This window comes from Perissodus microlepis, chromosome 14 (assembly GCF_051167445.1).
Source record: "Perissodus microlepis isolate ML-2025 ecotype Zambia chromosome 14, ASM5116744v1, whole genome shotgun sequence".
Lineage (NCBI taxonomy): Eukaryota > Metazoa > Chordata > Actinopteri > Cichliformes > Cichlidae > Perissodus > Perissodus microlepis.
In genome coordinates, this window is record NC_140474.1 from 26,874,891 (window position 1) to 26,891,076 (window position 16,186).

At 38.3% G+C, this 16,186-nt stretch overlaps 1 protein-coding gene across 1 annotated transcript; it reads right to left on the reverse strand.

The window, feature by feature from the left end:
- Positions 1-1,776: 1,776 nt before the first annotated feature.
- On the reverse strand, positions 1,777-15,979 carry gdpd1 (glycerophosphodiester phosphodiesterase domain containing 1). The gene is made up of 11 exons (XM_084950008.1): positions 15,792-15,979; positions 12,959-13,108; positions 12,563-12,605; positions 12,086-12,221; positions 10,435-10,480; positions 10,117-10,238; positions 8,345-8,434; positions 6,154-6,287; positions 4,153-4,212; positions 3,890-3,941; positions 1,777-2,897 (listed from the first exon to the last, which is right to left on the reverse strand). Exons 2-11 carry the CDS (start codon positions 13,092-13,094, stop codon positions 2,763-2,765), a joined length of 954 nt encoding a protein of 317 aa, XP_084806134.1. The 5' UTR covers positions 13,095-13,108; positions 15,792-15,979; the 3' UTR covers positions 1,777-2,762.
- Between the last annotated feature and the right edge of the window lie 207 nt (positions 15,980-16,186).

Sequence of the window (16,186 nt, forward strand, 5' to 3'; positions counted from 1 at the left end):
TATTTCGAGCTAAAAATTACATGGTACGGTGTTGCGCATGCTCAGTATAGGTGCATTGCTTTTTTTAACATAACTATTGCGAAATTGATTTTACAGACTGAATTTATAAATGATGGGGATTCTTTAAATATATAGTTTTGTTTATATTTACTGTTATGTGCTTTAACAAAAGCGTTTTATAAGCCGTAACATGGAAAACTAGCTAAAAGGTATGCCGCATTTAGGGGAAAAACCTCCAACAGCATCCTTTCTTTTCTAAACACAATCACGGTTACTGTAAAACTTAGATGTTCGACTTATTTGCAGTGCAACTAGTAACATCCAAAACTGGTAAACACAAACTCTGAAAAAACGGTAATCATCTTGAGTTGATACTCTTGGTCCCAAATCACACTTGTCTTTAAGGCTTGATGAATAAATGACAGGCTTATCGGCCAATCAGTGAACAGATAAAGCATAGCAACACCGTGTTTATTGGTCAAGAGTAGAAACGATGAACCAATAATCTTTCCGGGTTCTAACGTTTTTTTTTTTTTTCCTAAATGGATTCTCTAGAAAGCAGTTCAGCTACCTGCAAATATTGTTTAATGAAGCCGCCTCGAGCAGGACAACACAGCGAAGGCATCACCTGTTCTTGTGAAAAAGTAGGAAATTATTATTTCAACATGTCCAGCATCATTAACTTTTCGCGACAGGAAAAACTTCTGACGTCGTTTTAGTTTGCAGCGCCACCTCCTGCCAGTTACATAAACTGCGACATAACAACCCTACAAAACGACAAATACCACTTTTATATAATGATGTACATACAGTGTTTATTGATACATATACAAAAAATTGCTCTTTAAATAATCTCTCTCTCGACAAATCAAATCTAAAGATGAGCCCAAAAAAGTTCAGTTCAACACACACAACAGCTTTAAACATGCAAAATAAAAGTACACTCAGGACAGCACGAGTAGTATAATCAGAAAAATCCCAGTACTTGTAATGTGATTGTTGGATCAAGTCTCTAAAAGAAATCTTCATGAACATTTGTAAAAACAGTGTAAAACATCACACATAAGTGATTTAAAATGCCCCACAACAAACCTAACATTGTTTTGACTGCAAAAATCCCAAACAACATACAGTACATTCAGCCAAAACCACATTCATTCGATTAGAGACCGCCATCGAGCATCATAACATTTCATATATTTGTATATTAAAGCAAGGAACTATGTGTAAACTACTTTCATGAACACATTTGAATTTTAAATGAGTGCAGTAAAGCGATCAGTCTGCATCACTGCCTATACTAGGCTGTAAAATATTTTAAATATACACATATGTCATATAAAGTTCAATGCTGATTGCAATCACACTGACACAGGTAAAAGAAACCAGATAAGGTTTCCTATTTTGTGCAAAATTCCTCATAAAACAGGCAATGTATGCCTCTATTATTTTATCTGATCAAAAGGAAACAAAACAATGAGAAAAAAAAACTAGACACTAAACAATAACAGAAACATGAGACACAGCATACAGGACAGTGGTTTTTACAGTGTGGCTCACAGCTGAAATTAATCCGTCTGAATGTCCGGTTAACTGTTCCTCACCTGGTGCATCAAATAATATTTAATGTAGTGGAGAATTTTTGTTTTGTTTGACTGCATTTTGGGAAAAAATGTTTCATCACTGCTTAGACATGTAGCAAATTACAGTGTGCAAAGAATATATATATATATATATATATATATATATATATATATATATATATATATATATATATATATATATATATATATATATATATATATATATATATGAAACAAGTCGAAAATAACATGACATCATCGAGCTGCATCTGCTGGTGCTTGCACATTACCCCTATCATGATGCAGTAATACTGCAAACTGTAACTTGAAAGCATCAAAAAGGATCGAGTTTGCGCAAGTAAACCCTTACAGAAAGTGTCAAGTCAAGGACCATGAATCTATTATGGCATCTGAGACTGATAAAACTTAAAAGCACAATATTTCAGTGGCATTTTTAGCTCTTTGTAAAAAAAAAAAGATTCAGTGGTTTCAATTAAGTGTGTGCTCCTAGCAGAAATATCATACTGTTATATGGGTATGTTTGTGCATGTGTGTGCAAGCGAACGCACCGTGTATAATTCTAATAATACTAATAATAATAATGAGCCAGGATTTTTTGTGACTAAAAGAAAACATTCAGATTTCATCATTTATGCATCTAAAATATTGTAAATGCATGCAGTATATTTGTGTTATAATGGCAACAATTCTTATTAACCTTTTCAAAATATACCTCAGTCGTAACTTACCAACTTACTGTGAAGACATCGCATGACTGCACCGCCATCTGCTGCAGTCATTGCTGAGAGGATTGTAAACCAAATTACCCAAATACGTTTTCATTTTGGGTCATATCAGAAAATCTGTAAGCCTGTGGCGATATACTGTCTCTGTGACGGAGCCCAATATCAGTCAAGCTCTAATATGATCACACCGTTTAGTATGAGTAATGAAAAACAGGAGTATGTGCTACCACTACATGTACAACACGCGGTTCCTAATACTTGTGCTGGATACAGAGCATGTTGGAGTTCCTACAGACTGTAAAACACAGTGTGACAGTAGCTGTGCTGGAATGCCTGCAGTAAAAGCGGGTGCATGTTGGGGTCTGGTCTGGCAGGTCAGTGGCCCTGAAGGATAATCACTGGTGAGAGGTGGGGTGAGGTAGATTTTGGCAGGTCACTCCGCTTTGGAAAGGCTGTTCCTGTCCATGAAGTCTTTAAGCTTGGTGGGAAAATCTGTCATAACTCCCGTGGCTCCCAAATCAAACGCCCTCTGAAAGTCATCCTCGTCATTCAGCACCCAAATGTACACCTGAAACCACATGAGGGATTTGTACAGTTAATACACACGCGGTCAGAGGCTGTCACACACAGGAATGTTTCTGTACTCTAGTCTATATTTGATCTGGTAGGAACCTTTCCAGTAACTGTTTTTAACCACAGTGTAACTACAACAAACACGCAGGCTTAGTTCTGGCATTTTACAAAAGTTTTATACACTGTTAGAGCAAAACAAGGCACACGGAAAGTAGTGACAGTAGTAGTAGCAGTCTTCAGGAATAGTTCTCCAGGCTTCTTGAAGGACATTCAAAGCTCTTCTTTGGATGTTGGCTACTGTTTGCTCTATTCTCTGTCAACATGATCCCACACTGCCATGTTTTACAGATGGCTGTAGACTCTCAGTGTTGTACCTCTTGACCTCCTCCATACATGCACTAGGACTAAACCATGGTTTTTAATGTGGGATTCATGAAACTACCATTTTATCTTGCTTTTCAGTTATTAACCTGTGCAGACATACAAGTGTACAGTACTATAATAGACCATGGGGACGATGCTGTGTGTAGCTTGAAAGCCAGGAAGCACAAAAAACCTTCAGTCAGCATTGTTTGTGGCTGGCTGGTTGTTTGTGACACTGCCCCCTGGTGACAGTACACAACTACAACATGCAAACCTGTGCGTAGGCTCTGATTAAGACCAACGCGCAACCATCCCCTGTACGTCAACCAATCTTGGAAATTGTTCCAGGACTGCAAATAAAAACTTGGCAGAAGATCTGCCTATCGCTACCACAGGCTAAGTTCAACCAGTAAGGCCAGTGAACCATAAGAGACTGAGACCAAAGAAAAGGAAAAACATACTACAACAGGAAGACTTTTGTATCCATGTAATCAGGTAAGGAAATTCCGATGAACCAGCCATCCATTCTAACCTCTAAAACACTTCCGTAGCTCCTCATTTACTGGCCAACGGTTCCTCACAGGAACCTGAATCAACTTAATTTTAAAGGAACTGCAGTTTTACCTGAATTCCCCGAGCTGTTAAATGGTCAAAAAGAGCTTTCCTCATCAGCAAACTGCAAGAGAAAAATAAACACTAATCAGCTGAGGTGTGTGACTGTAAATCCTTTGTATGTTAATCATGATCGCACAGCTACATCTCAGTAACACAGAGAAATACAGAAAAAAGCCTAGTGCTGCTGCAGGTTTATCTTTTGTTGAATTTTCTGCTGATTCAACCACAAAAATCAAAGAGATTTTACATTTTTGGAGGAGAGAGCGACTTACGTGTCTGCCAGCCAGGCGATAAATCGCTGACCTCTAGTTAACCTGCTGGGATCCTGCAGTCTGAAAAAATTCACACAGAAAAGTAAAATAATTAAAAATGGTATAAAAAAAACAAAAACAAAGGGCACTTGATTGATGCTATAACAGCATGACAACATATTTTTAGGACATTTCTGAAATCTACCCAAGAAAATTAATAAATCAGTGTGTTTAAATATGCACAAGAAATCAAGTCAATCTCTTAATAAACACAATTTATGGTTGCAGTCTTAAAGCAGGAATTTAACACTTTAGAAGTGCAATAAAAAAAATTCTGTTAATCCTTAATGAGCGTTGGGCAAGAATAATCTGCTCTTTGACCATGATCCTCATGATCCACTAACACACATTTCACAAGGCCAAGCTGTGCAAACGTTTCTTCTAATGACCTAATTAGTGAGTGAGTTCATCTTTCAAAGATCATCCTTCAGGCAGATAACAGAGACAGAAAGGACACCAGCGCAGCCAGGGGAGTGAATCTGAGCCAGGTACTGTGAAAAGGCTTTAAAGCCCCAATTCAAAGGTAAAGTATGTTTAAATTATTTTCTTGCCTGAGTAATGAAAGTTATTAAAGTTGGAATCCCCTTTGTCTAAACGTCTGTAATTTGGAGGAAACAACAAACAAGTCTGTATATGTTATCCAAAAACTCCAAAAACAAGGCCCAGCTAATGAAGACTCCTCCAGAGGTTTACTCCACGTCCTGACGCTTACACAGTATGAAACTTCAGGTTTGCACGTCTCTGTCAAAGCTCTACTTCGACTGTTTGATGAGCTGCTGCTGTTTGCTGAAGGACTTTTCTCTGCAAACAGACCTTGTTCCAGGAATTTTTACTCACAATATGATAATCATAAAGGTCAATAAAAAACCTTTAAACTGTTGCAAGTCAGACGGTGACATTTCAGTTTCACCTGCAAACTGAGATCAAACCACAGCACTGACAACTTTCTCCAGCCAATAAACCAGCAGCAGCTAAAACACAATGCTGCCAGATTTTACACCACTAATTATTAATAGTTTGTGTTGACACTGCAGCATAGATGACTTTAATCATTTATGTTAACTAAACTGTAGGTTAGTTAGGGTATAAAGAAAACCTTAACCCTGCTCTGAATCACTGTTATTTCATGTAGGGCCTGTTTTGTGACTGTATTAGTGAGGGTGGAAGCATGCTGCTGAGCTAACCCTTTCCTGAAAACTGTTTATCAAAGTTCCTGACATACACCTTTTATTTCTTCAGTACCACATTCCCTGGCCACTTTATTAGGCACACCTTGCTAGTATTTGGTAGGCCTCCCTGTTTCCTTCAGAACTACCTTAATTCTTTATGTCATAGATTCAACAAGGTCATGTAAACGACCCTCAGATAGCATCCCATGACAGCAGCAGATTTGTCGGCTGCATATCCATACTGAGAATTTTTCCTTCCACCACATCTCAAAGATGCTCTGCTGGACTGAGATCTGATGACTGGAGGCCGTCTGAGAGCAGAGAACTAACTGCCAAGTTCAAGAAGTTTGAGATAATCTGAGCTTTGCATTATGCTGCTTATACTGTTATACTGTCACATGATTGGCAGCAAATCACTGCATCAGAACAGGTGTACCTAATAAAGTGTCCATAGAGCTTATTACTAGTATTTGGTTACATGAACAACAAAGTGCAAGTGATTTGGGTGTGTGACTGTGTGTGAAGGAAACTCAAATACATTTCCATTTGCTCACTGTAGTGGATGCAAATCCACCTCCCTGTGTGCTCACTGCCCTGTCAGAATACCAAACAGCCTCTCAACTGTCATCAGTCCAGAGCATAGAGAGACTTATTCGAATGTCAGCAGGTCTTCTTGATGATTTCTACATGCATTCAGTTGGTGTAATGTGTTTGGATAATTAGATATTTGTATTAACAGGCGTACCTAATAAAATGACCTTTGAGATTATTTGTATTGGATTCACGCACTTACTTGGTGATAATGGAGGGCATGGGGATCTCCAGGAACTGCTCCTTGATTGGAACAAAGGGCAGGAGGCCGGTGTAGAAGAGGCCTAACAGCTGCAACACTCTGGGCAAGCTGAACAACACTGGAATATGAGGGTTCTGCAAAAACAACCAACCAGACCAGACTTACAAGCAGTTCCAAGTCATTTTTATTCACCGAAGAGGATGATGATGGCGTATGACGATAAAAGTGTTTCCTCTAAAACTCCCTCCAGGGCTCGCAAAATTTCAAAATCCCTGGTAGCCCTTCGGGCAGGGACTCTTCAGTTTTTGGTAGCCCAAAATAAATTTAAGTAGCCCGAATAAAAAAGAGAGCAATTTTTTGATTGATGTTTTGTTTCCTGTTTTGTTTCCTTTACAATATTATACATTAAAGTATAATATTGTAACGGAAACAAAACATTAATCAAAAAATTGTTGAAACACAAATTACAACATTGTATAAAAATTACAATCATCAACTCAAATACTTGGTTCTAATTGAACAGAAATTTCTATGAACTTGTAAGAACTGTGTAGGACATGAATCAGTCTGTGTCAGATCCTGAATTTGAAATTTCCACTGAAGTCACGGGTAAGAGGCAAGTGGAACCAAGATCTAGGCCATTTGCTTTTTGAAGTTTGCAAAGACTGCTAAATTTTGCCAGTGGTAGTTCACTCTTTGCAACATAGTACGCTGTTCTAAACAGATTTTTCAGGTTTATTTTTAGTATGTTATTTGCAATTGGTGTTTGTTCTGGGAAAGATATTGCAGACTGAGCAATAATGCATTTCTTGCATTTCTCATGGGTTCTAATGGGGGTCTTTCTTAAAATTACTGGTCCCAGTAACAAAGGCGCTTGTCGACTCAGAAATCGAGGGAAAACCAACAACACACCTGGCAGAACATTATGTTATTTACACGGGTGCACATAAGTGGTCCGCATGTGCGCATTTGCTGTCAAAATAAAAGACGCGCACCAGATAAGAAGTTGCAACGCGTGTTTGCGTCCATATAAAATGCACTGTTTTTGTCCGCTAGAGTGGGATTTTCACGGCACATTCCGCACCACATCTCTGTGCGTTCATCATTTGTTTGAAGCCAGCTCACCTCCTGCAACTACTTTTCCGAGAATACGCGCTTCTTTTGTGGTTCGGAGTCCTTCTGACATTTCTTTGGAGGTGGAGGAACACCAAAGTAATTGCTTAAAGGAGCTTGCTTCTTCGACATCTTTAAGAGTTCTAAACAAATGTCTGTCCTCCTCCAGAAAATCTTATGTACGCAAACACGCGTTGCAACTTCTTATCTTGTGCGCCTTTTTTTATTTTGACAGCGAATGCACCTGCGGACCACTTATGTGCACCCCTGTTTATTATTTAGCTTGTCATATTGCAGCCACAGAAATTCTTTTGTCCATGAAACCATAAAGCTGCACTTTATTTTTTGCCTTATAGTCTGATTTGTCATAACTTTTCCGTTTTGTGGTAACCTTTTCTTTGGCTGTCACTTCTTCACCCTGACCTGTCTTATTTGGCTCAGCAGAACTAAAATATATATCCTGCTGCTTTTACACAGGCACTCACTTAACGCTCAGCGATTCTCTGCGCGATCAACCTCTCACATGTTTAAGCTTGCTGCGGGAGATTTCACTTGTCATGTTTGCATAGTAAGCTAACGATTGATAAGACGATGTCAGGGGAATTGGTGCGCAAATTATCGTCACTCACCAATCAGTACTGTCGCTCTCTATACACAGTTCGCGCGATTGCAAAGTGAAAGCAAAAAAAACAAGCAAATTCAAACGAAATTTCCGAAAGAATGCAAAAGCATTGACATATATTTTCCCTTCCTACGATAGCCCGACGGGCAGGGCAGAGATAGATTTTGGTAGCCCGACTGGAAAAATCGCTAGCCCTGGGACGTCGGGCTAGCGATTTTGCGAGCCCTGCCCTCAAAGGGTCTGAACATTTTTAGAAACAAGACAAAAAGATGAATAGTGATTCCACAAAGCATTTAAAATACTGCTATATGGGACAGATTTAGCACTTTTCCTGTAGGCCTGCTGGTAGCAGGTTATTCCTTTGTTGTTATGAAATTCTGTAATTTCATAACAACAAATTTTATAAATAGCTACACACATTTCACCAAAGTAATGTGAAGCAGCATATAAACGTACCTCTTTGTAACACTTTCTCACAATCTGGTTGCTGGCGTTGCCCCAGACAGTCAGATGCGCTCGGTCATACTTCACGACCAGCTCGGAGACCTGCAAGGATTGAAAACTCAATGAAACTATGAAACAGAACATTTTCTCTTGCTTTTGCTCTGTCCTGTTGCCAATGTTTAAAACTTAGAATTTGTTTTTTGATGAAAAGACGGCGGCAAAACTCGTAAAGTCTCTAGACGGACACTTGGAGGGCAGAGTCCCAATAACAAGGCCAACGTCCTCTTAAATTAGATCAGTTCAGGATCTGAACAGGTTATTCCTCTGTCTACATTTTCTCCCCTCTTCATCAGGTTTGTACTGTTACTTTATGCATGATTGTGGTGACAGACAAATAAAAGGGACTTAAAAACATATCTCAGTCTTGGTTATCTAACCATCGTACTTTAGGAAATGCTTCACTTTCCTTTCTTTTACTAGGCACCATGGGCTTTGTAACTATGGAGGACTTTTTTTTTTCTTAAACAGGCTGTTAAGTCGATACATTTTCGGACAAGGGTACATTTTTTTTAGTTGTCATCACAGCATATTTTAAATCAAGATATGATTGAAGCGGCGACTGGGTGTGCATCTTGGAAAAACCTGGAAATTATTCTAATTAATGTCAAAACACGTTTTTATTAATACATAATAGGTGTCAAAACCCATCATTAGTGTACAGGGGAGGCCAAATTTCATCTTTATGGGAGAAAGAGTTCACCGTTTGGAATTTTTAAACACTGCCTTCTTCAGTAGCCTAAAAGTAAGTGAACAGGTGATGAGATGTTCCTCGTGATTCCACAAGAGACACAAAATCTGCATTTGAGTCCAAGTGCTGAACTTGCAAAAAGTATGAAGAAGGAAAGAACAACTCAAGGACGGTGGAGGTAGTGTTATGGCTCCCAGTGAAACCGGGTCACTGGTGTTTACTGATGACGTGACTGCTGAGAGTAGCAGCATGATGAACTGTAAAATGTACAGGGATGTACTCTTTTCTCAGATTCAGCCTGAGGCTCCAAAACTGATCGGTTAGTGTTTCACAGTACAAAGTGATAATGACGTAAAGCATCCTGTAAAAGCAACCCAAGAGTTTCTCAATGAAAAGAAATTAGATATTCTTTAAAGTCAGTGACCTGATCCCAACTCAAAGGTGCCTGTTTTTCAATAACCAAAGACAACAGTGACAGAAGACCCACAGACAGGCAGCAACTGAAGGCAGAGGCAGTAAAGGCCCAGCAGAGCATTTTAAGAGACTAAACACAGCATTTGGTGATGTTTATGGGTTCTGGACTCTAGGCAGTCACTGACTGAAGTATTAAAACAATCTAAAATGATGTTAGTTTGTCCAGTTCATTTTGAGCCACTGAAAATCAACTATGTATAAAAATGGCTGCAATTCCTAAAATGTTTTAATGCAAATTTTTCCAAAAAACACAAATTAAAACTGCAGTTTGATCTAAAATCCACTAAAGTGATGTACAGAGGCAAAACTACAAAAATGGTGTCACTGTCCAAAAAGCTCTAAGGCTAACTGTACTGTTTCCTGCACAAGGAAATAACCACAAGCTGCATGTCATCAATACAGTAAAGCAAGTTTCAGTCAGGGGTCAGAGAACTGAAAGAATAAAAACAGGATGAGATACACACACAGACAAACACACACACACACACACACACACACACACACACACACACACACACACACACACACACACACACACACACAGAGACAAACACACACACACCTTCTTGATGAGCGTGTCATTGTTAACCTTGATGTCAATGTTGACAGGAGTGTTGGGAAATGCGTCAAACACGTCCCTGAGGAGAGGGATGCGTTTGTCCTCTCCTCCTTCGCAGAAGCACTCTGCACAGACAAGGACAGGTTAAAAACACCATCAGCTTCAGATTAGACGCCGGGTTGTGCGCCCTTGTATTTTTAGCGGCAATTTCCTGCCCGTCAGCTGTCAACTGTTATAACCTAAAATGTTGATTTGTGTCACCTATTGAATAAATACGTTGCCTCGTTGTAATTACTTAAGTGACAGATAAGTGATGCTCACCTCGCTGAAAGGTTACACCCAGCCTGCAGAGGTATGGAGGGAGTTCCTGCAAAGAAAGCACGACAGACACAACTTCAGAGCTTCTGGAAACAAAGCAGTCATGTTCAAAATAAATCCAGGATTTCTGATATAGTTTTCTCTAGAGCAGCCATTCCCAAACTTAAGACTTCCGAGGTCAGCTGTGAAATCTGAAAATCCTCTGCAGACAAACCTTTAAATCTGACCGTTGCACAAGTCACTAAAATATATGTTTTTATTTATGGCAGGAACAACTGTTTCCTGTTCCATCAAAGCAAATGATGACAATAATTTGTTTGAGTATACTGAGTGTTTTGTATTGTCTTTGTAGGGATTTCAGAAATGTTGTTCATGCATATTAACTGAAAGATTTTTTTAAGAACAAGAATTAAAAGAGTCAATAAGAATGTTAGTAAATGTTTAAAATAATACTCTGGCCAGTAACTGAAGCCCATATTTTAGTGTCTTGTTGTTTTAAATATATATTGATTTCTTTATTACCTCTTTTGTGCTGGAGAAACAGAGAAATCTTCTTTATATGAGACAACTTCTTAAATCTTACCTACACCTTCTTTTTCATTTGTTTAAGCAAAGATTAATGTGATTTATATATACTGTAAAGTAACACACCATATAAACCACTGACACTGGTGTTTTTCATCTTATTTGCCAACAGCCAGCCATCAGTCAGGAAGGCTGGTATCATTGTTTAGATGAGATCAGTTAAGATAAGAAGTACTTTATTTATTCCATATATGGGAAATACTCTTAGGATCACTGTATCTGGATATTTATGCTGATTTATAAGTTCTACTCCTTCAAGAGTACTAGCCACTAAAGTTCATGAGTCTAACCTTACTGGACAGCTTCCTAACTCACTATCATGATCCCACCAAGGTCTGTGCTTATGTCTACAACAAGGCCAAAGACCACTAAAACCCACTAAGCCTCATCGTCAGTTCCAAAATATAAAATTTAACTTGTAGATGGGATTTCTGACCCAAGAACCTCTACAAACACACAAAAATACTTCAGTTTAATGTTGTAAGGCTTCTTTGCAAGACAAAAGCATTTTTTTTCCAATAAGCATTAAATGTGTAGACTACCAAATGTTTAAAGTGGAGAGCAGAGCTTAGCCAAAATCCTAAGTTACTCACAAGGAATGTAGCTGGATAAGAGTTTTTTAAAATCACGTGACGTAATCAGATGACTTGTTTTTGACCTGATCAAGGCGCATGATCCATCAAAGCTCATATCATGTCTAAACACAAACCACATTCACAGTTGTGGTCAGACGTTTCAACCCAATCATGATGAGCATGAGTGTCATGATGATTTGGGGCTTTTAATGATTCCTTTCAACTGTTGTTTTTCCAGGGTGGAATAATCTTTAATGACTTTTAAAAACAACTGAGTACACAAGACTGAATTTATGTAAATTTCGTTTGAATTCTCAATGAATAAATAAATAAATAAATAAAAATTAGTCCACGACACTTCTGTCTGACCGAGCTCTTTGTAAAATTAAAATTCAGTGTTATATTTGTAATTTTTTTCATGCAAAGAATTAAACATGCACAGCGCTTGATCAATGATGAGAAGAGATTTGAAAGTGGCTTCAGTTCAAACTTACAGCGTAGGTCACATCGGAGATGTTGGTGTCGATGCCGCAGGTCCTCTGCAAGTCGCCATCATGTGAAACCACTACCTGTTCATCTTTTGTCAGGTGGCAGTCCAGCTCCAGCATATCTGTGCCGACATCCACAGCGCTGCACGATCCGACACAGAGTACGCATATAGACTCAGCCGCAATCTCAAGCACACAAACATTAGCATTGAAATTTGGACCCTAACCATGCAATAGCACACAGATTCAATAAATGCATAAAAAAAATTGTCTGATTAACTAATCAAACAATAAAACTAAATCAACCACAAGGTTATCTTTTACACGAACAGCTACTGTACATATTGCACCAACTCACAAGCTTGATTGTGGGTAAAAGAACAAAGACAACATCTCAGATTCAGATGACACACACCGTCCACAGTCACAAGTGCAAAACCCAAAGAAAGAGCTGTGTCTTATGACTTTGAAGTTTCTACTCACTGCTTGAAAGCCATCATGGTGTTTTCCAGATTTTCACCTGCCCCTGAAATAGGAAAAATAAAAACTCAGATTTCTTTTTACCTGCTTGGCTGTGAAACACATGTCTGAAAGAGTGCCTTCACTCCATATGTGGGCAAAACAAGTGTCTTCTGGGGGGGGATACTAACATCTTTAACTCATTTCTGCAACTACTGCCCAGTAACAACTAGATGGTTATAGGACCAAAACCATAGAAGAGAAATGTGACAGTCGAAACCCTGAATAACAAACCTGTTTTTACCCATGAGTAACTAGCTGTTAGTGAGACCTAAAAGAAGCAAAGTAAGTTGGGATTAAGTGGCACCTTTTACCTTTTAAGTCAAGGGCTGTTCTTAAGAAAGAAAACTGGTGACCTACCTCCACGGTGAGAAATGTGCTTGCTGACGAAAGTCTCTCGCTTCTTTCGATGTAACAGATTTGGGCATTTTAGCAGCAGGGCAGAGGTGAGCACGTAGCCCGTTACCGTTGACAGGACATACACAGCAGCACACATCTTCTATCAGTCCCCTGCAGAACAAACACCAGACATTTAGCAGTGGCTGCGTCTATCAGATAAATGTGTGGGGGGGGGTTTTTGTTTGTTTTTTTAATGCAGATACATTTTTCCCACTCACCAAACGTTTTTAAATCACAAACACTGAACAAAAACAAACCTATTTTCTTCATATTTTGCAAGGATAACAGCAAATAGGTCAAGTGAATTATTGATACATGAAGAGATTAACACACTTTAACACAGCCTGGATTTTCTTTAGCAAGTTTTCTTATAATTTCCTTAGTAGTCTTCAGAAACAGTTCTCAAGGATATTCAAAGCCTTTCCTCTGATTTTTTAGTTCTTGTTTTTAAGGACACACAGCACACTGTGCCAACATATACCAACTTTTCACTATTTGAGAATCATTTTGCCGGTGCCCATGTCTGCGCTTGTCAAACTATGTTATCGTTGGATTCAGCTAAAGAAATGAGGGGGAAAAATGTGTTTTCATACAGGCTGCTGGTAACAAAATACCTAAAGATACTATTTAAAAAGGGTTCTTTGCCAAGTTGTCTGCTTTCTGTAAACACAGCAGTAGTTAATCCCTTGAGTTAGGTGCCTTTTGAATGACTTGAATGACTCGTAGGTCAGTGTTAAGTACCTGAAGAAAAGAAACCATTTCTCTAAAAATGACCAGGTTCATGGACTGAACAGAAAATGAGTGAAAAAGCAGCCGATGTCAAACAAAAAACTTTGAAAGACCTTCAGAAAGCCGGGAGAACTATTGCTTAAGACAAATTCTTTAAAAATTACAAGAAAGTATGGCTCCTTGGAAGCACAGTATAATTGGGGTGACTCAGGTCTTTTGCACAGTACTGTATAATCTACATTTTTGTTTATCAAATACTAAGAAAAGGAAAGGCAGGAAAACACAGATCTCAGACAAATAATGTTCAAATTGAACAAATTGAGAAAAAAAAACCCTCTACCATTAAATGCCACTAATATCTCCAGCTGAGCAATTCTTAAAATAAATTCCATAAATGTACAAATGTGAGGTCCTAAAATGCAAGTTTTGTCTTAATAACATGTGAAATCTCAAAACACTGTTCAGCTAAAGCTAGTTAATACTGATTAGGAATTAAAGGAAATCAACTGAAAATATGCCCTCTCACCAAAAAATGTTTGCATCACTTAAATTTTTGAGTTTAAGTTAAAAGAAAGAAAGAAAACAGGAAAACAGTAAAGACACAACAAAATTAGACCAAAACATGAACCCAAATACACAAACGAAACACAGTTACAGCAAGTTACTTACAGCACGCTTCCTTACAAGCTCAAAAAAACAAACCAAAAAACACCCCTGGCCGAGCACGAGCTCCTATTTAAATGACAAAACAACACATGCTGCAGGTCAGGCCCACAAAAAAAGACTGGGCGGAGACATCGTCAGCCTACATAGTCAAAGAAAGTCTGTATATTTACATTTTAAAAGTTAAAAACTCTGTAAATAAAACTGGCACAAATAAAACATATATCCAAAAAATTTTCCATTTTCATATCAGTTCAATTCAATTTTATTTATATAGTGCCAAATCAAAACAGCAGTTGTCATGAGGTGCTTTATATTATAAGGCAAAGACTCCACAATCAAACAACCGCTTTTGAGCAAGAACTTGGCAACAGCGGGAAGGAAAAACTGCCTTTTAATAGGAAGAAACTTCCAGCACAACCAGGCTCAGGGACGAGCAGCCATCTGCTTGGACTGGTGGGTGTGTTGGCAGGAAAACAGAACAAAAAACACATATTTACGTGAAATTGACTAATGAAAAGCAGGTAAGACTCTTTACAGTTTTGCAAATTCAAAAGAAGCATTTTCAGTCATGAGCCAGACTTTTCAGGCTGAGAAATCACCCGCTAGAGGAAATGCTGGTTTAGACACTTTGGGCAAACATGACCTATACCCACCAAAGGCAAAGTTGAACTGACTGAGGTGCTGGTGTATTGAGCCATTCCTATATTGCTCTGATTATCTTACTCCAAAAGGGCAAGTTCACATTTTACATGGATAAAGGTACCTTCATGCCTTTTACATTTCCAGCACAGAATACAGCTTCCATTAAATCTATTTTATAAAGGCGAATAGATATAAAGAAGTAGCAATGAAGTACCTTATACTGTAAAATGTGTTACAAATTTACTATTACCTGGTACTCTACCCCAAAAACTGAAATACTTTATAATTTAAGTTGAGAAAAGCAGTGCAAGTGAATAACTGATCCAAGGACAAAAGAATTAACATCTAAGAAATGATGAAGGATTCAGCACAAATCAAAAGCATTTCTTAAATAAAAAGACAAAATATAGCGATGTGATGCATATGCTGGGAGCCCACCCACAGAAAATGGGAATTAAAAATGCCTTCACATATTTTTATCAGAAAAATCTAGCTCCAAAAGATAAGAGATCTACCAGAACAGCAGCTCCACATATAAAAGAGAAAGAGAAATGCTTGTTTACTTTTTGTTGCAACCTCTAATTTCTTGTTCAAGTCAAAGTTGACGCTGCTGTCATATTTTCAACATTGGAAACCCTTTTAAGTAACAGATAACAACAATAACATCCATTATCTCTAAAACCAGCTTACTGCACACCAGCTAAACTGTGCTAACGTTAGCTGTGAAACGGTCGAGCTAACAACATGACCCTCTTACCTTTGTCATCAAATTGTTCGGACTGTTGTTCTTAGTTGTGTTAAATAAGTTAGCGACGTCCACGTGTGTGTGAAGCGAGTTCGATAAAGTGATGAACTAGCGTCTCGTCTGCAGTCTCACTGAGCTTGGAAAAAAACAAAACACCACCACTAGCCGGCCACTTTGTCGTGCCCATGCGCACTTTGCTACTTCCGGCTCGGGGACTATTTTCACTTCCTCTCGGATATTTCAAAATAAAATTGAACCGTCACGACTTTTCTAATGAAGAAAAGTCCATTGTTTTCATTTAACTGTTTTTTTTTTAATTATTATTTTGTTATCATCAAACCTAAGTATTAGTTGACACTATTTTTACACAAAATGTCTTAGATTCACTGTTTTAAAAGCTATTATTG

Coding starts and splice junctions, on each gene's coding strand:
- gdpd1 (XM_084950008.1), bottom strand. CDS start 13,094: ATGTGTGCTGCTGTGTATGTCCTGTCAACGGTAACGGGCTACGTGCTC. Junction 12,606..12,958: donor GCACATTTCTCACCGTGGAG/GTAGGTCACCAG, acceptor TTCCTATTTCAG/GGGCAGGTGAAAATCTGGAA. Junction 10,481..12,085: donor TCTCCGATGTGACCTACGCT/GTAAGTTTGAAC, acceptor CTTTCTTTGCAG/GAACTCCCTCCATACCTCTG.